This window comes from Anarrhichthys ocellatus, unplaced genomic scaffold (genome assembly GCF_004355925.1).
Source record: "Anarrhichthys ocellatus isolate YVR2014 unplaced genomic scaffold, GSC_Weel_1.0 scaffold28, whole genome shotgun sequence".
In the NCBI taxonomy this organism is placed as follows: Eukaryota; Metazoa; Chordata; class Actinopteri; order Perciformes; family Anarhichadidae; genus Anarrhichthys; species Anarrhichthys ocellatus.
Window position 1 is genome coordinate 4,875,971 of NW_022280058.1, and position 26,810 is coordinate 4,902,780.

Below are 26,810 nucleotides of genomic sequence, written 5' to 3' on the forward strand. Positions count from 1 at the left end.
TGTGTGTGTGTGTGTGTGTGTGTGTGTGTGTGTGTGTGTGTGTGTGTAAGTTATATAATTAGGCTGGCAGCCCAGTGTACATCTTAAACAGCTGTTCAGTAGCATCACACATCATATTCACTAGGACAGCTGAATTATTCTCCGTTAATCAAGAACACTAACTGAAAACTTAACTTTTAATTTTAGTTTCAAAATCACTGTTGAGTTTGCTTTCATTTTTGTTTTTCGTTTCTTCTCCCTCTTTTCCAGCGTGGCCCCGGGTTTCGAAGCAATGAAGGACCAACATATCTGTAACAAGATAATGGTCAAGTTCATCCAGAACTACAGCAATATATTCGAGATCGCCAGAGACGGAGAAGGCTGCACAGAAGAACTGTCAACTCTTATTATTGTCAAGGTGCTGTGAACTCACAGGGACACCAGATGCTCATGTTTATATGAAATAGATATGTGATGGTGGTCAGTACAATGTAGTGCAGCTGAACAAATAACCATGAGTCACCTGTTGTGCCAATGCACTTTAAACAGTATGAGTTCCTCTCAGGACCATGACCTCCCTCTCTGCCCATCCACCCTGATGAGTGATAGTTTATAAATACAGTACAAGGGAACATGATGAAGTTAAAATTGATCTTATATCACAGCCTCGCAGGATCGACTCCTCCACAGGCCGCTGGTTTGAGTCTCTGGCTGTTGATTTATATTTGCTGCTTCAATGGCTGATGTCTTCATTGATTAGCTAGTTTATCTGGTCTGCTGGGTTTCCTGGCTGCATCTTGCTGCTGCATCTGTAACTATCTGAGGAAAATGTGCCCGCAAGAAACAAACCAAGCAGAGCACAGCAGCAAACCATCCATTTACTGCGACTTAAGTCGAGCGATATCAGATTCTGGTTTTATTTCCGTTTCACATAATAACTTAATGTGTCCCTAAACTTGGAGATACATGGTTTGTCCTGGAAAGTGGCTCTTCACACAAAATACAGTTCTAGTGGGGAATAAATGAATCTTTTCTAAAGTAGTCAAAATGGAATGTATTGGGAATAAATACAAGCTTAGCCTATAAAATATCCACCGATTATAGAATTAATGTTCCTAGACCCCCCCATATCCCTTGAAAAATTATCAACATTGACGTCAGCATCTTTGGAGGAATTTACCGCCCTGTAAACATATCAAACTTTCACCCTGAGTGACCTCATGTGAACATACAGAAAACCAGCAAAGTCGACACAGAAAGGGCAGAGAATTGAAGTCGTGTGCTTAATACCGTGACGATGCAAACGGAGACACACTGACCAAATCAGCTAGTCTGGAATATTTGATATCTTCGCAATAAACTCAGTTTGTTCCAATCCACTAAAGAAGGCGAGATTAGAGGAATATTTACTGCTCCGACAGATGCAGTATGAATATAGTTTCAAATATCACATCACAATTTTAACTGCAAAACTTTGGCACTTTTGTAAAAAACATCCTTCACAGTCTATGGCAAACGTCTTGATCGTTGATTAGCGACTGTTATTGGCATGAAATGTGACATGGGCCACCTGATGCCAGTTGGATTTAGCTCTTGAGACCCTGCTGACCTGTGGGAAACCCTTTCAGTCAGAATGAGATTCTCTTACACACAAACATGCACACATAAACACTAACACATATGCACAGGCACACACGGGCTACTAAGGCCCCTCGCCTGCTGACTTTCCTTCGCAGCGCACATGATCGCCGGTGTTGCCTTTACCTTCACTCACAAAATACTGACGAGCAGGAGGTGTGCATGCAAGTGTTTATGTGAGTGTATGTGGAGGATGCAGATCATCCAACCAGGAAAATCTATTCTGAACCCTGTTGTTAAGGCTCACAGAAGAAAAGTAAAAGCAGAACAACAACATAACCGGGAGTTTTATTAAAAACGTTTTTCATAGCTACTGTACAGATGAAGAACACATTTCCTCTGTTTAGCATGATCTGTTGCTAATGTATTTATTGTACAGTATGATGTGCATTATACCTGTGACCCTCCTTTTTTTTTTTTTGGTTTTTTTTGGGTTTTTTTTAAACCTCTTTCTGGTCCCAGGAGGTGCACATGACAGATGCAGACGCAAAGAAGTCACCAAGTCACCTCAAAGCAACCCAACCGACACCGCTTCCCAGAACGAAGGTGTGTGATCAGCTTTACAGCAGCACGCCTGCACGTGTGCGTCTTTGTTTATACATTAATGCCCCTCAGTGCACCTGATATGGAAGTCTTTGTCCGTCTGCTGTGAAATGCAGTTTTGTTGTTGATGCGTGACGTTCCCAGATCAAACTTGCATGACCCCTTCAAAGTCTCTTACATGGTCTCTTTTAACACCAACCATGTGATCTGTGCGACGTGATTAACAGAACAGCGACATGTTTTGGAAAAGTGGTTTTCCAGCACGGAGGCAATTTCTGTGTGCGTCTGTTTAGGTTTCTGTAAGCTTGTTATCAGTGTCAGCTGACTCGTGCATACTGCCTGCTATGGTAATCAGGTCAGTCAGTGTGTATTTAAAAATACGCAACTGAGATATGTTATCATTTTCTTCTTAGGATAGGAGCCTTTAGACGTCACCTTCCAGTATTTGTATTCTTTTTGTGGAGCATCTACTGTAGCATGTCAGTTTTAATCAAAAATAATGATAACAAAGTAATTGCTTTAGGTTATATTAATTAATGATTATCATTACATTACATCCAACAAATTAATTAGTATTATCTTGCATCATTTGTCCAGGATCTTTTCAAATGCTATCAGCTGTCTTAGTAAATGCATTCTTCCACATTTAACTGTTTATGTACTGCACTTTAAATCTTAATGTCTTTATTTTGCATTTTCTCTCAATACATGTTACAAGGGAGGACAAAAAAAACCACCAGAAAATGCAGAACTTCTGAACAAATCCTCCACTAACGCTCCTAAGGCGAGGCAGAGGAAAAAGAAGGTACAGTGTGTTACTGTCATTAAGTTCTGTGATTAATTGTTGTTGTTTAAGAGATTTGCCTTAATGGATCACTACAGTCTATATGTCATCATTGCCAATAAATACTTCCTGCTTTCTTATCTGCTGCATTGCCTTGGTGCTGATTAGCCTCGGGTCATCTCTCAGACAACCTCTGATACATGTGGCCTCGCTGCTCGGTCACATGATGGGATTTGATAAAGGCAGTCAGTTGCAGGAAACAACCACACACTTATTTGCAGTGAGAGACATACAGGGGCTATGGTATGCCATTCCAACTGTGTTGTCGTATTACAAATAAACCCTGCCACAAAAGCTGCATTTGGTCATGAATTTGATTAAAATGAAGTCTTAAGAAGTGACCCGTTTGTGTACATGTAGTAGAGCTCTGGCTTCATTTATTTTATCACGGTCAATATGGGAGCATTTGGCAAAATTATTTCAAATTTCTGTTCTGAAGTCAGCTACTTTGATTAGCCGTGTACATGTTCATTTTTCTATATGTGATAAAATGAGAGGTTGGCTTCAGTTTAACAACAAAGACGGACTCGCTGTGGTTTCTGTTTTGAATTCAGCTTGAAACAGAGATCTGATGCCACATGTGATACAGATATAAAGACCAGTGTCACTGTAGAGATAAAAGTAATGGTGGCAAGATAAGCTCAGGGAGGTAAAAACATCTGCTGATGAAGGATGTTTACTTTCCCCAGTAGTTAATGAAAATACTTCTACTTTTAGCGGAGCTGCATGCAACTTAAGCTTAAGAATGTTTTCAGATGCCCGAAGTTATTCGACCTTACCTAAGAAGGTGTACAGTAACAAGTAAACTAAATTGGAGACACAAAAGTAGAGACTGCTCTCAAATGACTTACATTGTGATTTATGCCTGTAAGAAGTATCCCCACTGGAAGATCAACATTAAGTGCGTATAGGAAGTGCAACACAGTACTTAATCTAGTAAACATACAAATAGTGTCCAAAAGAGTAAAGGTAAAAATAATGAATATTTAACAGTCAGCCCAATAGTAATTCAATTCAACAGTTACAGTAATTCAATAGTTAGTTCAATAGTAATAATCTTGAATATTTTCATTTAAATAAATGTCTAATTCTCTATCTATTGCTGAATTAGGTAACACAATGGAGATTGAGCCTGTGACCCACTGATTGATGCCCTTACATTTGCAACAAGCTGGGTGTTTGTGGCAACATTCGCAGGAAAAATCCACAGCTGTGAAGTGCTGGTGACGTGTTTTCCACCACTCAGCAGTGGTTGGTGCGCTAACGCAACAGACTGAGAGTTTAAGCTGATACCAACAGACTCCTCACTTCCTATGAAAATTAAAATAGTATTTACTGAAAAAGGCTTGTGCTCCAGACTCACCACAGATTTGGCCTTGGTGCTTACTACTAAAGATGTAGTTAAAAGTCTTGACATGTTCACCACTCACACATCACTACCAAAGCTACGCCATGTTTGATACTATGGCACTGCAAGACAAAAGTGAAATAAGTCAGTATTCATCAGCATCAGGCCAACAAACACACACACTTCAATTCGAGAGCCCTAAGCATGCCTGTTCTGTTTGATTTATGATGGGAATTTGTGTTTTATTGTTCACATAGAGACGTTTATGTTCATAGATGAGCTTTGGACTGCAAAAGGGGCACAGTTGGCACTAGCAGAGTATTACTAATTCCTTGTTGAATAAATACAGCATTGCAAGAAAGCATTCTGTTGCTATGGTATGACCAAAAAAAACATTTGAATACTTTTTTTAAATGCCAGCTTTTCTCGCTTTGAGCAAAACGGCTTATACAAACAACCGCCACCTTGAAACATCTAGTGAAAAGTAGTTGTGGTCGTAGTGCAAGCAAGAACAGGTATGGATTATATTGCAAACGCATTTTTGGAAAACCAGACATCTGAGATGAGCTGTCACCAGTTTCAGTTAACGGCTGTAAATGTTGTTTTAAGGTCAGCTACAACTGCATTTCATTGTAGCAGATGATGGAAGAGAAAGTACAGTTTTAATCTTTAAATATTTTATTTTGCTTTCTTTGCAGTCTTTTGAGATGTTGGGTACAAACCTTCAAGTTATTAGTTAATCCACGATTTAGAAACCAGGTCATATCCTCATTTTGGTCCATCAGGCTTCTTTGCCATCTGGCCTATTTAGCTCCCACTTGTTGTGCGGTTTGAGCTCTTTTTTATGCATAGCCAGAAAGTGAGAACCAGGATGGAGGCAGCATGACGGGTCAGTGGTTAACACTAGAAACTGACCTGCAGTTTGATTTTTAGCTTTGCCTGTTTGGAGTTTCCGTGTCTGAAATCATTCACTGTTTAGTATATAGTCAGTTTATACACAAAGTCCTTTTTAGTGTGTCTAATGAGAAATATTATACCCTTTTATAATGGCCTCAAATTATCTACTTTCTAACTCGACACCTGAACAACATAGACCAACCGAGATGACAGCACCATCTCACTAACACTGTTGAGGTTCATTATCACAACCTGGATTTTAGGATGGGGACTTTTCCATGTTGTCTCCATGATGTCTTCCCTAAAAAAAACAAGCTATTGTCCACATTTGTTTGCGCTGTACTCCAGTGGTACGACACTAGCAGCAGCAGCTTTTTCTTTCTCTGCGGTTTTCTGTGAATGACAAATTTAGCTAAATCAATTACAAAGCCCTGAGGGGCAAAATCCATACCTGGTCTACAGCTAAAGAAGCTTGTGGAGCTAATTATGTTCCCAAAGATTCACCCATTAAATGCACCAATGACTAAATGGAGGCAGCGTCCATAGATTTTAGAACAACCCATTAGGTTCAACCCCAAATGGAAATGTTCTGCTGATAATTGGTGTAAAGAGAAAAAAAAGCAGGCCTCCTAATTCAAACTGACAAACGTTTATCAATAGAGCCAAGCCCCTTTTATCAGTGGGTGTTTTTGACCATTATCAATACTTCTGCTGGCGTCAGACCCAATTCATACTCCTTTTACCATAGTCGGCCGGCTATTTAGCCTCAGTGTTTGTTAGCAGCTGTAGGAGTCCCCTCTCTTTCTATCTATCTATCTATCTATCTATCTATCTATCTATCTATCTATCTATCTATCTATATCTATATCTATATATATATATATATATATATATATGAGAACGCTCTCAGTAAAAATGCAGAGTAGTACTCACAATGTGGCTGTAATTCGGTTACGGTTCTTCTCCTACACTGCAGTTGGAGGCTCACGCTGTTTATACCCACTCGGGGTCAGCACGGTAAGACAAACATCCGTCCAACCATTCAGATTAACCAATTTTTTTAACCTTTTAACCTCTTACCCCTTTGTTGTTTTTCTTATTGCTCTCTGCTTCACCTCAGAAAATCCTCAAATGTATGTTTTATAGTAACCTGAGCAAAGGTTGAATGCTCCAGTGTATTTCTGTGTGTGCGGTTGTAAGAGCTTGATTGTGCAGAAATATTCAGAGTGATACGAGTACACGTATCATTTACCTCTCGTGCTGTCTCATATTTCCTGTCACAAGACTCACCTGTTATTGGCATCTCTCTCTCTCTCTCTCTCTCTCTGTAAAATAGGTGAGGAAAGGGACGAGTGACCGCATGACTCTAGTTATCCCTGACCCAAGCCGCTCTGCGGGGTCGCCACATGCAAGGTCCCTCTCCATACCAATAATTTTGCCACTGACCTCAGAGCTAAGACACCCCAGTCCAGAGCCAATGGAGACAGCTCGCCAAGAAGCCCCAGACACTTCCTCGCCACTCAGCCACCTCGATGTCAGCCCCTCTGGCGACATGGAGGCCATCAGCAGGTCAGTCCGGTCAAAGAGCATGCACCTGTGTCTGAGAAGATGTCAAATTCATGATATTGCTTGCAAGTTGCAGAATATTGAGATAATAATATTATATTTATGGATTCGTAACGTGAACTCCGTGCAATTTGTGAGGCAAAAACAGAATTCACTTAGTCTGTGAAATCCAGTCAGTTTCTCTTGCAGTTTTAGTATTTCACTAGGATCACAGTCTTATCTGGAAGCGTGATCCTTTATGACAGCTGTAAAATAAAGCTTCACTGCAACGTACGTAAGATAAAACGATTAAACAACTTCTATTTTTGTCTTGTAATGTCCAACTCCAATGTGGAAAACGAGGGGGCGATTCTAGCAGTGGTAAAAAGGTTATAACTACTGTTTGCATAGGTGATGTACTATCAGTCGAGGGTGAGGGTGAAGAATCTTGACAGCGATCGGGGATCTAAAGCCCCATCCCCGTCGCTATGTGCCTTTGGCATGCAAACAAGCCTATTATAAGAAGCTGAAACTGGAACCACTCGGTGTTGAGTGTCCTCAGCACTGGAATAGCAAGGCTACAGTTGTGTCTGTTGTTGGGGCTCTTGACCAGGGGTTCTAAACTAGTATTAACCTTGGCTGTGATAGCACCTGCACCGTTTGGCTGAAAATCTACTGTTTAAAGCCTCTTCTCACACACACTCCAAATTCTGTTTATCCACAGTGTATGTTTTCAGTTGAGTGACTTTGCTTCCTTAATTTGAAATATTGACATTGGTGACATTGAGAGGCACCACTTTACTGGTCATACATCAAATGTGTCTCAGTGGGAAAACTACAAAATACAATGTACAGCAAATCAAGAGTGTGATGTTGAAGCACTAAGATGAGAAATGATGATGATGTTTTTGGCTTCTACTACGGCTTGGCGGAAACACCACTGACCTTTTAGTATGACATTAATCAGAGTTTAAAGCCGTGTCAGCACCAGATCCATTAACACGTTACATAAAAGTACACAGCGCCCTGCTTTACAAAAATTGTCATCATTTAATTCATAATAATATAAAATATAACATTTTAAAATATCACACACACACACAGACTCCTGCAACTTGCAGAAAGACTAAAATGAATTTACCATCTTTCATGCCAAACTACTTTTGATATTCACAGATCGTGTTTGACAAACCTGAGACTCTGGAGCTTTCAAATGTTTAAAGACAAAGCATTTATAAGGAGAAAATTAGGTAAAGTTATGAGTTTTTATTAAAGAAAATGTTTGAATTGTAGGTAGCTGGGATTTTGACACATAAAGCCAGAGCAAATATATGATCATTTTTTCATAAGTGGATTCATCTGTGTTTTCATATCTGTAGCTGCTCTCATGTCTACTTGTCAGCTTGCTCTCACTTTCCATAGGTATGTGTCAGACAAATCCGTGTCAGCATAGTGCAGCACAAACAGCCGCACATCCACCTGGGCCGCAACTAAATTAAACATAGCCAGAATGAGAAAAAAATACTTTTTGTTTAATATATATATATATATATATGAATGATGCAATTTAAATATATCTAATGACGTGTGTATTCAATTTCACACACGCACGCTTCTTTCCAGGAACTACTCCGGTCCTGAGTCCCTCAGATCACATTCAGCACACACTGGAAATCAAGTCAACATTCAGTGAGATTAATATTAGTAGCTCCACTATTAGACTCGTGTATCCACATATCAGAGCATGAGCCTTACCATGTTCAACATGTGACACTTTGCCTCCTCGGTGTCAAATACATGAATCCAGTAATTGTGTATGTCACAATGCTCTCACCTGCACCTGAAATATGACACCAGCCTCATTCACCACACAGGTCACATGAGCCAACATAGCAGCGCCATGTGAACTTACTCTGTTCTCAGCAGTGCGTAGTTGCTCGTAGGGGATGCATACTGGCTTTTGTGTGGAGTTGCCATGGCTCACTAAATCTTGTGATGTAACCATTAGGTTTCTTAGAAGCCCGTTGGAAATAGGTGGGAGTGAGGAACGTTGCAGTGTGGTGTGACTGCAGGTTCCCTGTGGGTATAACAGCATTGTTGGCCTCCTTTCAGGAAGTCTCATCCATCAGCCTGAAACCCTGCTCACATATTTACAGCAGGTAGCTGCTGGCTGGATCTAACTGGTTTTCATAGCACTTTTTGATGTTGGTGCTTTTTTTTTTCCAAATCCCATACACAACATTGACCCCTAATCATACCAAGATTTTAGGTCTATAAAGAGTCTCAGCCAACCAGGTCACAGGAAATCTAGAATTACTAATCCAAAGCCAACCAGATTTTCTGTTTTACCCCTGAAGATATTCACAGGTCACCCAAGAGGCTTCTTCTACCTGAACACTAACCTGCCACCATTCAGTAGAGTTCAGCCTCTTTGATAAGTGGCAAAATGTCTCAGAGGCGACGTTCTAGATGCTAAGTTTGATGTTCAAGTTCAGTGACAGACCTGACAGGAAGTCACATACCTGGTCTGATAGTGAGAGGAAAGCATGACAGCAGGTGCTCCAAACTCAGTAGTCAAAATCATCCATGTATTATAGCTAGTGCTGAAAAGACTATTTATTACTCGATTAGTTGACCAAGGGACATTTTTTCTGATATTGATAATAATAATTGATAATTTTGAGAATGGTTTAACTAACTTTTCAAGCCTAAATGCCAACAATTCACTGGTTCTAACTTTTCAAATGTAAAAAAGACATTCCTGAGAATCAAACGTGGTGTTTTTCTCTGTGCCATTTTGCTTTTAACGTCAATAACATGCAGCAAAGTTAATGCTCATGATATAGAGACTTGACACAAAACGAGATGCATGTGAGAGCTGATCATATTTCATCTCTAAATTGTTTAAAACCTGAAGCATGGTGTCTCGGTGTTGCTTTGACGCCTTTTTTCTCTAATACAATGAGCATATACTGAGCATAGCTTAGCCAGGCTTATCCAACAAATACTTTAGGTCTTGACCACCACACAGTTTGTGCTCTTTGGTATTCGAACAATGTCCAGCACCCGTCTAAAAGCTGATGGTTTGGAGGTCCTGAATGGACCAGAGACTCATTGGCTCTTTGATATTCAATACAGTAAATTGCAAAAAAAATTTACTAAACTATTTTCCACTTTTGGTTTTGCACCACCAACTCAAATAACAACTTCCCCAAACCTTTTTTGTTTTTAGCAAAAAATAGTGTAAAAATTGATTATCCAACAACTAATCACAACTGTAATTGGCAGCATCAAGTCAAAGACATAGTGATGGCAGCTTCAAAATTGTGTTGAGAAAAATGTTGTTCACATATGAGATCAAATAAGAACTTTAATTAGACTTCAGCAGATGTTGTTGTTGCATGTTGTTGGAAAAGGTAAGGCAGGGCTAAGGAGAGGGACTCTGCCAAAAATTGCTGGAGGATTACTCAAGTGACCAGCATCCGCTAAGCTAGACTACCTTTGTCTACATTGGCTTTTTTTATATTGTTGAAAGCGACCAACTTGTCATTGGTAGTTTTCCGTTTACCCAAGAGGGATCAGGCCTTTTCCGATCGCCCCTACAAAGCTTTTCGTTATCCCCTCAGTAAGGTAGTGGGTAAGCAGGATTTCGGCTTTAGCAATTCACGGCGGCAGTGACGGCACATATTATTTTAATGCGCTTGCCAGACTGTGTAACACCAGTTAAGAACGTGGGTGTGGAGAGAAAAAACATTCACCTCTGAGTCTCTTAAAGAATGTGGAGGTGTTTGCGGTGAGCCACGCCTGCACCTAAAACAAGGCTGGAGGAACACGTGTACATTACCTGCACATTGTGTCATTTGAGAAGACTTCTGAAGTTCAATGAACTTTGGCATATTTTGATTCCTGTCTGACTTGAAACCTAAATCCTTTGTTTTGAACTTGTTGAGGTGCTCCCCGAATAGTTTCCCCTCCCCTCGGCACACCTGCCGCCCTTACGTAAGCCACATGACGGCACGTCACGTGCCAAAACACACCCAATAACCAAACATTCATGGTCCCCTCAATAACAACCCTTCCTTCAGTTTGAGTTGTTTTCAAACTATTGTTTACTGGCACTGTAGGCGAAGTTATCTCATATTTGAAATTGTTTTAGTTTGATCTTGCCTATTTTCTGTCCCTCTTTAAGACTAAATCAGCGGTTTATGAGCATTTTATCAACAATTAATCTGCAGATCACTTTTTTAATTCATCTTTTTTGGTTTGTTCTTTAAAATGTCTGAAAGATGCGACAAATGCTCATCGCAATCTTCTACAACAACATGGTGCCACCAGTTTACAATTCTATTATCACAATGAGAAGGTGGAACAGCTGTTATTTTGGCATTTTTTATTAAAATCGTACTATAATTACTTACAACTACTATTATATAATACTTGATCATATGTCAAAATAGATGCTGATTATGTTTCTGTCAATGGACTTAATTCATTGATGTTTCAGACACTTTGTCGGTCACTGCCGGTCTGTTGAATACTCAGTTGAACCTGTTACTGGTTTGTCAACATTTTTTAACCAAAATCATTTTTGTTGCATATTTGTTAATCAAGAACATTGTTGGTTTTCATGTTGTCTCGACACATGTTTGCTTGTCATGTGAACATCTAAATGAAGTCCCAATAGGGGTTTAAAGTAATGATTGAACATTCTTGTCTTTTACAAAAGAATAGGCCTTTTTCACATCAGACATTTTGACTTCAAGTGTCCCAGTAAGCCCTTACAGCCATCATTATGGTTGTGATTTACAACCATGCTTTTCCCTCTGTGAAATGTCACAAAATCACCATTAACTGTGGAGATTCATGTCTAATTAGCTTGAAAGCTTACAACAACACACATGTGGTTGATTTGCAGTTTTAAAATACATTTAGTATAAAGTGTCATTGTTGCAAAACATCTATGAACAGTAAATAAATGAATCATAAGGAATTCAATAAAGAAGACATCTGTGGTTAACAGTTATTTTTGTGTTACAAAGTCTTACAGTTCAGGTTGGGTTGCAGTGCTTTTCTTCCTGCTTTGACTTTGCAGAAGATAATAGCGTATTCAGCTTTGCTTAGGCAAACAAGACTAGGTGATTGTGAAATGTCCAGCCTGTAAGTACCAGGATATGAAAATGTTAAGCAACCTCAACATTCATTGCCAACGCTGAGTTGCTCTTTTCGTTGCATAATTTCATCATGTGTTGCTGGCATTCATCCAGTGGCACCAACCAGCCTATATTTTAGAGCAGCAGCCATTTCTCTTTTGGTTCATAATAATTACCAGAGACAAGCTCCACAAAGGCACTGATCTGTTGCACTGCATGGCTATTATTCTGCAGACAAAAGACAGTCTTATGCTCCTATTTCCAGCCCCAGGGACATGAAGGGTGGGGGGGGGGCTTAATGTTTTTATGTCATAGCACTTCATAGTCACCCTGTAAGCTAATTAACTATGTGTTTTTGTTTTTATATTTCAGCTCCCAAGAACAAGATAGGCCAATATCTCCTTTCTACATGAGGTAGGCATTCTTGCTTTGCGTAAGAAAGCTGAAAGAATTGGATGAGAGTATGTTGTTTTGGGGGAAGCGGCTGTGTGCTGCCTTAGTGCATTATCATGGGAAACAATGGAAGTACCAGTTGGAGGGAAAGCAAGGTACCCTGCACATGCAACAGTGTGCTCACCACTGTTTCGGTTATTGTAGCAGAGGCAAACGCAGCACATGTTCCAGAGACACCACCCAATCAGAAAACACCTCTGGGTGCAGACACAGAATGATCTGATGGTTTAAGATCATTGAACATTGTAGTATGAATAATAAATTAAGCATAAGCTATTTGTCGGCAACTACAGATAATTGTTTCGATAATTTTTCAAATACAAACAGTGAAAGAATGCCAAATATTTTGTAGTTCCAGGCTCTCAAATGAGAGGATTTTCTGTTTTTCTTTGGATCATTATGAACAGAATATATTGGGTGGACATTTTTCATTAGTGCCAAAGTTAAAAATGAACCTATTACAAGTGCATGAAATGTCCATACATGTATACAACATTCAGTAAACCTCGTGTTTTTGCATGTGCAACTGATAAGGTTTCAGTACACCCTGGCCACACCTGCATAGTAATCACCTGTTAATCATCAATGACGCTTCTGTCATCGTTTCCCTTTTAGCCTTCAGTTTATGTTGACATAAAGCCTTAAACTCAGCAGCTTGTCCAGCAAGTGTTACCGGCTTGTTCCTCAGTTAATCATTTGGAGTTGGCACATTTTGACTGGAGTGTTGTTTGCTGATATGACTTCAGAGCTGATAATGCTCTAGACCAGGGCGGCTGTTTGTGTGATCAAGCCTTCTAATGTTTTTTTCTTAAAAAAAAACAATAATAGACGCACGACAGGACTTCACAGGACAATAGTCAGAGTAACCAGAATAATGCACTCAGAGCCGACAAAAAAAAAAAAATGCAATATAACTTTAACTACACTTTATGATTCATATTTTATATGAAATGGAAGTTAAATCAAGTAACAACATGTACTTTAATGTTTTTAAAACATAATACTTTTGTAGCTTTTGCAAAATTGTCTTCTACTGTTCAGCAGCCGTAAACCTGGATATAACAAAAACAAACTTTGACTGGATCATCTTGTCTCTTACAATGTAATAAAACACATCCACATCCTTTTCATCCATGATAAAAGGTCAAAGGTCTCAATTAGTGCACTAATCCAAGTCCTCGGCATGAAGTCAGCTATGTACAGTATGTGTAGTAAATATTACATAACAATAACCTGTTTAACTGTGGTATGGGATCTATAATCTCTTTGTCTGCATTACATAATCTCTGTGCTCAGCATACTTTCTCAGTAAACTACACAAGACTACTCACATTTTGCAAGTCACATGTCAGGCCATTTTAAAGATTTGAACAGGTCTCTATTATTCATTACATGACATGTGCAGACAGACATGTATGCATAAATGTATATTTGGTGTAAATGCATATGATACCACAAATAGGAAGGTTTTACGTTTTGCATGTCATAAACCAAACAAATTCAAATGTTGACCTGATGGCAGTGGTAGATGACAAGTCAGGGGATCCCCAAATCATTACAATTAATCCTCAGGGGGTCATGAATGTCTTTAAAAGTTCATGATGATCCATCCAGTAGTTGTTGTGATATTTCACAAAAAAACTAAAATGTTTTGGTCTCACTAGAGCAAAAGCCAGGGGATCTCCAAAGTCTATTGGATTTATCCTCTGGGGACCATGAACGTCTGTACAAAATCCAATAATTGTTGGAATATTCGAGACTGGACCAAGGTGGTGAACTGACCGACAGGCAGTGCCGTTCATAGAGCCGTGCTGATAGCATGGCTAAATATTAGTGGGTTTTTTCAGCCTCTCAAATGTGATACATTTCTCTGTTTTATGGAATTGTAAACATAATAGCTGTGAGTTTTGGACTGTTTGTTGGGCAAAATAAGCTCTTTGACGATGCTGTCTTGGGCTCTTTTATACTGTAAACTAAAAGGTAAATCAAGTAACAACTTGGAAACACAATTGCACAGATCAATTGCTAACGAACTAATTCGTCGTAGCAGTAGTCTGTGTCATCTCTGAGTGACTAAGAGTAATATTTGTAATACTTCCCTCTCCCTTTACCGCTCTCTGTCTCTTGCTCACGTTCATCAATGACTAACGCCATGTCCTGCTTGTACTTTGTCACATATGCACCGCTCAAACGTTCTGTCTCTGCTGAAGTCTACTTGCATTCTTGCACATACAAAGACTCTCAGGCTGCCACATGGGAGCTCAGATCAATCAAAATGGATCATATGTCAGCATAATTTTCTTGTGTGTGTTGACCAAAGACTCGGAAGGGCCTGGCTAGTGTCTGACTGTGGTGCAATACTTGATTACCTGAATGGATGCTCCTGGGTACACAATGTGGGGGATTTAACAGATATAAGCTTCTGCTTTAGATGCTTCGGAGTTGTTTCCTCCTTGCGTTTTATGCCTTAAAGAACACTTGACTTTAAAAACCCTAACACAGACACAGACACTACGGAAACACATTATTTTGTTCTTAGTATTATTTACGTCGCAATTTTCTTAGTTAGAAGGTCCTGAATGAAGCAATTATAGGAAGCAAACTTTAAGCTCTTGTAAAACAAGACCTGCATTGCTGGCTTTTTAAAATCACACTCTGCAAAACAAAAATAATACAGTTAAACTGCCAGACCTATCATTTCATTACAGACCTGTCTTAACAGCTCAGTGAACCTTACTGACGCAATAAAACTGAAAACAAAAAAATTGCTGCTGACACAAAATGTCACAAATTCAACAATCGTATTTTGAATCTGTCAAAGAAAATGAACTCATCCATGATATTTCTGAAAGGAATAGTTCAACGTTTTGGGAAATATTGGTTTATTCTTCTATTATGTGCTTTCCTGCCAAAAGTTAGATCAAAAGACTGATACCACTCTCTCCTGTTAAATATAAATGTGCTGCCAGGAGAAGCGTCATTTATCTTACCTTAGCATAAAGGCTGGAGAACGGGGGAAACGGTGAGCCTGGCTGTGTCCAAAGGACTAAACCATTTGGGGTTATAGCCAAATACAGTTGACTTACTGAAATCTCTGATGGTTCTTTGGAAAAACCTCATGATGACGACAAGACTGGTGAGTTTGCGTGTGAGTTAGTTCATCAGAATTCCACTCAACAAGCTTTTAGTGGAAAGCTTTTTCGAAATCACACCATAACTTTCCCAAGACTCACTGAAATGAAACCACTGGATTTATGTGCTGTGAGTCGGGTTTCTACTTGCTGAGATACTCGGGGTACCTAAAGATAAGTACAAGACCGTACTCCCACGGAGGGAAACATTTATGAATTCAGCTCAGTCAACTTTGACCTTGGACATCTAGTGGACAGCCAGATGTGGGCACAAACACAGACCCTAGACAACCCTGACATTACAAATGGAAAGCAGGTTGGAACCACAGGGTCGCCAAAAAGTTTCCTCATCAGTGTCCTACCACCTACAGTACCAGGCTCTTCTTCTGGACCTTGTGTTCCCCTGTTTTCCTGATCTTGTAGGTATTTATTAGCTAATGTATATGGTATTGCCCCGAGAAGAAATACCACGCTGGTAAATATTAGTCAAAGAGAAATCCTCCTCCTGCTGCCTTGATGTCTCCCTACACGCTGAAAAACAATTTTAACCACATGGCATCACATTCTGCAAATAGTCAACACTTATCTCGTTCTCTTCTCTCCGGCTGTTTTCCACAGGCCCTGAAAACTGCAGTTATTAAGCCGCTCTTAATAAAGAATAATCTAGAGTCTAGACAACTCACCAATGAACAATTACAGACCTTATTTTTAAGTTATATAATTGAAAAGGCTGTTTTTCAACAGCTTAACACCTTCTTGAGCCTAAACAATTGTTTAGATGTTTTGTTAAGGTCTTGAAGGACATCTACATAAACACAGATAGTGGAAAAGTACCAGATTTGTTATAATTAGATCTCGGTGCTGCATTTGGCAATATATTACCTGAATGACTGGAAAACTGGGTAGGACTTATGGTTTGAATCTTATTTGAAGACCACTTGTGTGGATCAGAAATCACACATCTGATGGGGCAAATTACAAATAGGATTTCACAATTTTTTTGTTTGAAGAAATTTAAACTTAAAGATTCTGCAAATGGTAAAAAAGCTTGAAGCTCCTGTGTTACTTGCAGATATTTAAATGAGGTGGTATGTAAACATTTAGTGTTTCTGCACCTCGTCGGTCAGGATTTGTAGCTCGCTGTCTGAAAATTACATTTTAATTCTTTCTCTCTACTTTGTTTTGCAATCTGTGTTACTGGAGCAAAGGCAACATTTATATTATAGCTGGGTAATGAAATTACACAATCATTGTGTTGCAAAATTACCAGATCAGCTGCTGATCAAACTTTTGACTGTTGGTGGTATGATTTGATATTTTTAGAATATATGTGTTCAAGAAAGAATTGTTTGGCTTGGTTCACTCATTCTGGCGGTGATATTCTTGTTATGTTTCTGATGCAATGTAAGCCATATGTTCGCGCACAAAAAAACGTAGTAAGCAGGTGCTGCACCAAAAACAAGACAGAGATAAACAGCAAAAGATAATCTTCAGACTTCTGATGCAATGGCTCATTCCTCCTGCCTTATGGTCTCATTTGCCAGTACTTCATGACTCCGACATTATTGCACACCAGGCGACAATACTGTCTCATATTAGAGTGGATTTACACATTTGCATCTTTAGTTAAAATAAGTCGGTGGTGCAAAATGAATTTGGTGTTCTCATCCCCAACTTGTCAAATCCGCGTCGCGCCCCTCAGCATCTGATACTAAGGCGCCCTTGAGTGTCTGTATGAGACGGCCCAGGCTTTCAAGTAACTCCAATGTGAACCCATCAGCGTCATTATTAGCTGCTCCGTGTGTGATGACGTTGTATAAAGACCAGAAACAGGGAGGGTGGATGGATCAAACAAACACAGGAGTTTCATCCAAGAGACTGCTGTTAGTGTCCCATGTGAAACCAACTGCGTGTTGTTCGTGTTCACAACTTTACATTTCCCTCTCACTTTAGAAACAGCTGTTTGTGTTGTTTGTTGTGTTCACAACATTACGTTTAATTTTAACTTCACAAACACTTGATCTTGTCCCATAAGTGTTTTAAGTTGCATGTTTACTTTAGAAACTTTAACCCAAACCATGACGGGGGTTTTTTTCACAACACTGACCAAATACTGCAACCGTAGTGGAGCGTTACAGTTTGAGGCTTCGGGCTACACAGTGCGTTAGAATTTGTCGCCAAGGGTCCTGACAAAGTGTCGGTATTTGAGTTGGAAATGAGAGCGGGTTGGTTGTCGATGCTGTGCCAGCCCGCAGACTACTTACTTGGAAGGATGAAAGCTGCCTCGAGATATTTAATTACCAAATGTTTCACATTTTCAGGCAGTTGTGCTCAGCTCATTGACATCCTAAATGCAGCTTGAGCTGCTTTCACATTGCAGACCAACATGGATAGTAGATTTGTACCTGAACAGAATTTGTGTATTTCAGAGAGTCATGAAAGTCCTCTACAATCCAGAACACCATATATGGAGTTTAATCATTCTTCACTCCTCATTTCTTTTCTTCGGTTGCTCACAACGGTCCACACAAAGGCTATGAACTGGGATGAGGAGTCACAAGTAGACTTTGTTTTAAAGGCTCACAATCCAGTAACATCGGGAACCGCTGCCTCAAACTGTAACAGTGTCAGTGTTAAAATTGCAGCATAGGGCATGGTGCATTTCTCCAGGTCTAATAATCATCTTCCCCAAGAACATATTCCAGTTATATTATGAACCCTCTCATCAGTTTTATATCAAGAGCCGATCAAGAGTCGGTCCTCAAAAGTTTTGGATAGATCTTGAACCTTCTGTCATATTTCAGCGCTTAATGTGTCCACTGCACTTGATGGATTCATGCCTTTGACATTTGCAGGCATTACGGTCTAAGGTTAAGTCAACATTAGTAAGCCATTAAAGCGTTTTCTGTTGCTTTAACTTGTTGCGTTCAGTGTCGAGCCTATTATTAGGTAGTGGGCAAATGTTTTTCCCCCTTTGCCCGGAGATAATCGAGTGCTTTAGTCTGCGGCCTCTGGAGCACCTGTGAGCCTTAACGGACTTAACTTTCGCTCCTCTGTCTGCCTCTTTTTCTACCAACTGAATAAATGAAACTGAACTGAAAGTGAAGGATCTCTCTGGTCATGAGCACAGATCTTAAAACTATTAAAACTTTTACAGATCCATGTTTGTGATTTGAATTAGTTAAGCTCATCAAAAGGATCATCTGGTTATCACACGGTTGGGGTATGCCACTTCTTTCATATGATGTGATATGATATACAGCTTTGATAATGTGCAAGTGTAATCAGTGCATGTCCACGGCATTTTACATAAGTTCTCCACAGTCACCTTCACAGTGTACCATCACTCCGTTATCATCTCTCCCTTTATCAGTACCAGCACTCTGGAAAGCTGTGCTATTACTGTCAACACCACTGTTTATGGAAGATCTCCTCAGGCCACCCCTATACATGTTGAGGTATCTGTACGCCAAATGACGAGGTGCTCAGGTTTACTGTCCAGTGTATTGTACTCGTTTGGCTTAGAATATGGACAGAATCCATAAGAAACCGGTGGGACAAATAACATCCTCTATAGCAAAACAAATGGAAACCGAATCACTGACAATTGTATTTTGGCTCTTAAGAGTTCTGATAAGAAAAGTCCTCGACTGTAATAGAAGAGAAAAAGAACAGTTGCCAAACTGAAAATTTGTTACTGTTTGATGTTGCCTTATATCTTTATATAGATATATGTGTAGTTAGATATAGGCACACCGAAATAGGACAACTATTGCTCATTACTGCAGATAACATGCCATGTGAACAACTCAGAGAAAGATGAAGCCAGAGATCAGCATGAAGAGTATTGACCATATACTCTACTGTAAGACTTAGAGGGGTAGTCATAGAAGCCGGCCACTTAGCTCTCAGAGGACCTACTTATGCTCAGAACACAGCTGAAGTTAACACTCACTCATGCACAGTAGATGCCTCGATCACCGAGGGCCAGAACCAGAGCCTGGGAGGATTTTCAGCGTTGCTCAGTGACCTGTTATGACCACCTGTTTCCGTAGCTCTTACTCTTCTTCCCCTCTTGTTTTTCTTTCAGTAACCACCTCTCTCCTGTCCACTTCAGACCAGATGTTGGAAAGTAAGTTCACTTTATTACTGTTGCTATAGGTTAATTAAAGATAATTTCTTAAGTTTTACTTATAAGGAAACTGTTATTAAAGTCCATGATTTTTTTCTTCAGTTTTCTGGACAGGACGATTCGTTCAGCGGTGGAGCAGCACCTCTTCGATGGAAACCCTTTAGGGGATCAAAGTTCAAAGGACTGTGAGTTAACCCCACGTCCACCATCTCCAAGGCCGACGCCATCTGCCCGACAGAGACGTCGACACCAGAGAGAGCAACAGGAGGAGGCGCTGAGACACAAAGAAAGAAGCAGGTACAAGGAGTCTGTTGTTGTCGTGACGTTGGTAGTTGAGGGTACCAGCATGAGATTGGTGGCGGTTTGTCTTTAGTTGCAACACTAAAGTGCACTGCAAAAGTCTTGTTCTCATCGCTCCATCTTTGTCTGTAATTTTTCATTAAAGTCGAAGAAATCTGCTAGTAGAGTGACAGTAATCCCACTTTTTTGTTATGTAAATCAAAAGTCATTTTTTCTTCATTCTAGTGCAGAATTATATTTCTTATTTCAAGATACAAACACTAGAATATTTTTATTTTAGAAAGTATTTATATTGGAAGCACACATAATAAAAGAACATGTTTTCCTTCATATTTACTTTTTATTACCCATCCAATGAAAACCCCATTCAACCCACCCGTCACCCGCTGAACCATTATATTAAACCACATTACGACAAAAATAAATAATACAAAATAAATAGACAGACAGAAACGACTCAGATTAATTTTTTTTAATAATACTGTGCCGGTAAAGCACAGTAAGATGCCATTCATCACTAAAGCCTGACCTCAGGTTCTCACTGCAGTGCCACTACTTCCAGTTGGTGTTTTTGGTGACAGTAAACACTTGTAAGGTTTCATTCTGTGCGGTAAGCTCGTCCACTGAGACACAGCACAGTCATAACAACTGGAGTCATCGCAGTCAGAAACTAATCCTTGTTGATGGAGATGTGCTGGAGTCTGAGAGTGAGACGTGGATTAGAGAAGTACATCAGTCCAAAGACCAAGACCGTGGACAGTAAATAGAATTAGCACAAAAGCTAAACAGCACGTGTAAATGAGTTATCAGGATGACCTTGGCATTTAGTTTCCTGAAGTATTTCACCCAATGTCAAGCTGATAAAGACGGACCAAAGTGTACAACAGAGGGAGTAAGATGGACAGCAGATCACTCATTTCCTCACCGTCCTCTTTTCCGTCTGAGAGCAGGGCTTCGTCCGTCCAAGCTGACACCAACAAGGAGAACATCCCATTGAGCAGTGGGAGCAGCTCGGGCAGCGTGGGGGAGGACTCTGGCAGCAGCAGCAGCGGCGTGGACTCACAGGGAGACCAGAGTGGTCACGCCGAGCGAACCCCCAAAACCAATAAGTGGAAACACAGCCCGACACTGGTGCAGCTCACAGATAACCAGGGCGCCCACACAGTGAGTCATCTCGCCTTTTCTCCTCGTCTCTTCCTATCTGTGTGATTTGTCAGCATCTTTTGGTAGCATCTCTCCCACTCGTGTTTTTTGACAGCTTTCTGTCACCGCTGTTTTAATCTTTTCTCTCACTGTGACAGGTCAGTCGGTGTAGGTCAGCTGATAACCTCAACAACGCATGTTTCTTTCAGTTGTTTCTCCCAATATCATGGCTACTTTAGATTGTAGTGAATTCTAAAATTGCCGCCACCGATCTTCTCCCCTAATGCACCTGCGATGCAGATTGGTTGCTAAATCAATCAGCTCAACCTCCCGGGCATCCTTATTTCTGACTCACTGCAAATAATTGGCAGTTGCAGCTAACAAGAATCCCTAAATGCGGACAGTGGCGAGTTGGAAGATGACAGGAAGCAAGATGCAGCTGCCTAATGGTTCCCTGCCATTCTCATTGTACAGTGGCTTGTAATATGCAGCATGCCACACTACTTGTAAACCACTTTTTCCAGAAGCAGTGCAAGTGTAAGAGCCACTTTCGACTGTGCAATTAGCTGCCGCTTTTATCCTCTGAAGACGATGATGCACCAGAGAGTACTCGACACCACAATGTTGAGTGCTCAGTATTTGTATCATGTAAAAGGGAAATGATTGAAATGCAGTTAAACACTTTGTTTGTGAATGTTACTTTGATATTTTACTTGTTTTCTGAAGCCTCTGAACGTTTCATTGTCTTCAGTTTCCATAGTTGACACGAGAAATGTGTCAACAGGTAGAGATGCTGCTCTCAAGGTTTGGAAAATAACAGACCATACCTTCTGGTTATTTTGTCTATACACATAAATTGAATTAACACAAGTGTGTCATACATACTATGATTTGGTTTGTGGTTCCGACTGAACTTAATGTGTCAGTACACAGAATACCGGAAGCTGTACAGCATCGAAAGCTGACATTAGATTTGACTCTTATTTACTTTTTCTTTGATTGTAAAGTTTAAGATTTAAATCAACATGGTGTCCATTTACACTGCATATTATTTAGGCAAAGTTATTGTATTACTTTTTAGATAATACTAACCCATTTTACGTTTGGCTTCTTTTGTCAAGATAAATAAGGGAATCTGTAAGAAAACATCTTTATAAAACTTAGATATCTGGTCTTAGTTCAATTGATCAATTAGTCAATCTGCAAATGATTGATTGGCAACAACTTTGATACTTGTTTAATTGTAAAAGTCAGTTAATAAGAAAAAATATAAAAAAAATATTCTTTGGTTCCAGCTTCTGAAATGTGAAGATTTGATTATGTCATTGTAAATGAAATAACTTTGGGGTTTAGATTGTTGATCTGACAAAACAAGTTTTAATATTTTACTATTAAAACTATTTTGTAGAATAGAATCATCAGCAATAATCAGCAGACCAATCAATGATACACACTAGTACCTACATCGTCCAGGTTAAGAGTGCCAGTTTGATCAGATGATAAAATACTTGGTCAGCTACCTCTCGCCTGCCTACCAAGATGCAGTGAGTCATACCCGACAGTTGTATCGTAGAGTCTATACGAGGAGTGTGTGAAAGCAGGAGGAGGACATGGTGTGAACCGTGTTGCTTCAGTAACATGATCCAGTCTCCACAGACTCTTCTTACACTGAAGCTGCATGAAAGCAAGACCGATTATTATTCACACACTTGGCTCACGCTTAATTGCAAGTTCAGCACTCTCGCTTACACTCAACTGAATCCTCAGGCCAACACTTTATGTAACAGGGCAGATGAGTGTCGACGCTCTGGCACACTTATGTTCTACAGGTGATAGCTGGCACAATTCTGATTGGCCAGGCGACCGTGGTGCTGAGTGGCTGATAGCAGAGCTTTGATGTTAGCGAGTGTCTGTGTCTCTGTCATGTGAGCTTGTTATGTCAAGAGCCCCTGAGAGTAATTCGGAGCTCTGAAAGCGTCTTGGGTGTTGTTTCTGCTGCTGTTTATTGTACAGCAACACAGCATCATGGAATATATATACAGCATTGGTTTTATGTGCTCTTTTTCATGAAGTCAATTAAAGTTTGTTTTATGGTTAAATTGCACCATTCCACAATAGTCTCCAGCCTCTGTGTCTTTGGCTTTAGCGTCTCTGTGGATGTCGGTGTCGATTGGTTTGGTCCACCACTTTAGTCCAGACTGAAATATCTTAACTACAGGATGGAGTGCCATGACATTTGGGAAAGACATTTATGGTTTCCAGACGATTCACTGCTATGAATTGAGTTTTCCTCTAACTTTTAGGTTCATATTTGTGGTTTTGAGTGAAACTCCCCAACAACTGTTGGATGCATTGCAATGAAATCTGAAGCGAAGTGAAATTAAGTAAAACATTGTATTTCAGCCTTCATGGTTCAGCATCCAAAAAGATTCATAAAAGCAATCATGGTTCCTCGTTTATTATTTCATATAGTATGAGCAGGAATTCAAAGCGATTTTTACACATCGGTATACCAGCTTGTTCAGTACTTTGTAATAAGCCTCTGTTTTGAAAAGTGCTTTAGAAATTAAAGCATACTGTTAAAAACGTCATTGGACATGCTGATGCAACAGAACATTGTCACATTTTGATGGGAAAACTGGTCATAAAATCAGCTATGTAGATAATCCATGTTTAATTAATGTTTGAATTGTGTCTTTTTCCAGTTCAAGGAATGTGTTGGTGAGAGACCCGAAGCGAACCACATGGAGACATTTGAGTAAGCTCTTTAAAACCTTAACTTGATCCCTTTGAGAAATTGTATTAAAGTCATTAAAGTGAATCATTTTTTTCTCATCACTTTCTGCACCGGTTACCTGAATGTTTGTTTTACATTGATAAGCTATTGGCTGCCACTATCTTACGGGATCTGTCTGGCATACTGTGGTGTTTATAGCGTGCACTTTATCTGATAAAGACAGGCAGCAAAAATATACTCTACATATGTGTATGCATGAGATTCCTGACTGGAAGATAAACTATCTTGGGTTGCAGTGATCAGTCAAAGATTCTTTTGCTAAAGTGGTTTCTCTGTTGGATTTTTTTCAGGAATGACATTTCAAGAAAAGATGGCATTCCTTCTCCTGAACGGGTAAGTTGAAGTTCAAGATTCCTTTCCTATGAGCCTCGATTTGTCTGTCGGGTTATATCATTTTTCTGTTCTGCTCCTTCCTCCTCCTACATGGTGGATCTGCTCTGCCCATGCATCTACCACTGGAGAAGACTAGAGTCCCAGATTTTTGGGGAGACGTGTGAAAGAAAGGGAAAGGCTGGATATTGAATCTCAATACTTTTTTGGCACCGACTGAAATGTATCAGCAGCACCAAGTTTCAAAAACGTCCGTGTTCAAATCGTATTAAAAGCTTGCTCAGACTTAGAGACATGAGGTAACTATGGAACCTAATGAAATATTAAAATGAATAGTACGGGCATACATTGGCAGCTCCAAATCAGTAATTTCAAAACTTTACCACAGAATTACAACGGGCTACCACAACATATATCAAGGAGAGATGGGAGAAGGAACTAGAAGATAAAATACCCAGTCAGCAATGGGAGAATATGTGTGAAACCACGTTCACTACTTCCTGTTCTATGTATTGGCGTGAATTTAGCTGGAAGAACCTTGTTCGTTTCTTTATTACCCCTAAAATGAAGACATACTTAGCCACAATAAACCATATATGCTGGAGAAATTGTGGGGAGGGTTGTGCAAACCACCACCATATCTTCTGGTGCTGCCCCAAGATACAAACATTCTGGCAAAACACTTGGAGAATTATGCAGCATATTCTTGGCCAGCAGATCTTATTCACATGCAAGTCACTTTATTTGGGTGATCTACCAGAAGGAATAACAGGAAATGACAGATACCTCCTGAAAATATTAACGGTAGCATGCAAAAAAGGGAATTACTCGAAAGTGGCTACAAACCTTCAGTCGAAAATTGGATTGAAATCATTAAAGAAATTCACGATACGGAAAGACTGACTTTCCTTCTGAGATTAAGAAAAGACACATACATAGCAAGATGGACAAAATGGACCAAATATTTGTCAGAACAAGAACATGGCTGGTGACTTGCCCTCCCTAACCTCACACAGGTTTTTTTTTACTCTGTTCATGTTGCTCTCGTACTAGTCTGTGTTTTGTGACACTTCCACAACTGATTTGTTGAACAGAAACTCATCTGCAGTTTCACAGAACATGTAATTTCATTTTTGACAAAGGGACATTTAAGAGTTCTTGCAAAAAGGGATTTTCCCACCGTCATTCTTCCACAAACACACAGTAGTTCCTCAGCCAGCTACTGAAAACACTGTGGAAAGTCTGTACTACTGGAAGTTTTGTGTAGCTGTCTGTGAGAGCACAAAGAAACGAGTCACCTTCTCCATCTGCTCGTCTCCAGTTTTAATCTGGACCAGCACCAGTGAACAGAATCATGCAGCCGATACAAATATGGTGAATCCCTTTCCAAGCATCCCAGATGGATTTTAGTAGCAGCTCAGGCTGCAGCTCTGCCACCACCACCACACTTTGTCACCGAGCGGCCATCTGGAGCCAGCATGACGCCGGTCCAACAGCCTCTCAGCTGGTCTGGGGTTATCACACAGACATGGGTGTTACCATCAGGCCATCTTTGTCTTCCTCTAAGCTGCAGATAGTAAGAACAATTAATAGACTGATTCTGTGTGCAGCATGGTGACCTCTTCACCTGCGGCTCATTGAAAGAAATGTTTTCAATGACATACCCTCAGTGTACCTACTGTTCATTTGACTTGTAAAAACAGGATTTTCTCTGTTATTTACTGTTTAACCAATTAGTAGATTGACAGAATGTTATTTCACAACTGTTGTGATATTAATTTAAGTCGTTTTTCAAGCAAAAAATGCAAAACATTTTTGTTTGCATCTTCTCAAATGTGAGACTTTTCGTGCAAATTCCATTTATAATTGAATATATTTGTGTTTTGAACTGTTAACAAAATAAGACGTCACTTTCAACTCATTGGAAAAAATTTTTTCCTCCAAATTTTTAGGAAATTTGATGAACTGAACAATAAATCAATACTTGCAAAAATCATCAAAAAGATGGATAGATAATAAATTATGTATTCTGAGTTGTCAAAAAATATTTCAGGACAAACACTTCCTCTGTTTCACACCACTGTTTCGCAAGTTTTTTTTAATTTCTGAAACACCTTAATCTCTGTGTGTTGTCGTGTTGCATGTCTTAGTTTGTCGGTCTGCGTCTTGTTGAAGCTTTAGTCCCTGTAAACACACCCACCTTCAGAACATGTAGTAGAACATGTAGTACCCTCACCATCAGAAAACTGATAGTTGGAGGAGACCACGGGTTTTGTTTTGCAGCTGATATTGTCTTTTACTTGATGAGTAACTTTTTTGTGTTGCAAAATTACTCGCCTCAGAAAGTGCACGTGCTTGAGTGCATGTGTTTTTAAAATGAGTGTGTGGAGAGTGCTCCACCACACGTAGATGGTGTGGGAGAGCAAAAAGAAAACAAAGCTGTCAGGCCAAATCATACACATTGTGTATGTGGGTCCAATGTTAGATGCTGTCTCAGTTAAATGCCTTTTAAATTCCTCTCTGTTTGTTTGTACACTGTGTGTAAGCCCTTCAAACACAGCTTAATCATTGTCATTGCCC

The 26,810-nt window shown here is 39.8% G+C and overlaps 1 protein-coding gene across 2 annotated transcripts in view; it reads left to right on the forward strand.

Moving 5' to 3' along the window:
- Positions 1-26,810, forward strand: part of fam13a (family with sequence similarity 13 member A) — a 52,447-nt gene that overhangs the window by 11,195 nt on the left and 14,442 nt on the right. For both annotated transcript variants that reach the window (XM_031863392.1, XM_031863393.1), the window contains exons 5-14: positions 250-397; positions 2,080-2,163; positions 2,879-2,965; positions 6,586-6,818; positions 12,317-12,358; positions 19,619-19,660; positions 19,763-19,957; positions 20,911-21,124; positions 23,809-23,861; positions 24,191-24,233. In XM_031863392.1, the coding sequence (XP_031719252.1) occupies positions 250-397; positions 2,080-2,163; positions 2,879-2,965; positions 6,586-6,818; positions 12,317-12,358; positions 19,619-19,660; positions 19,763-19,957; positions 20,911-21,124; positions 23,809-23,861; positions 24,191-24,233 (1,141 nt within the window). The remainder of the gene's footprint in view (positions 1-249; positions 398-2,079; positions 2,164-2,878; positions 2,966-6,585; positions 6,819-12,316; positions 12,359-19,618; positions 19,661-19,762; positions 19,958-20,910; positions 21,125-23,808; positions 23,862-24,190; positions 24,234-26,810) is intronic.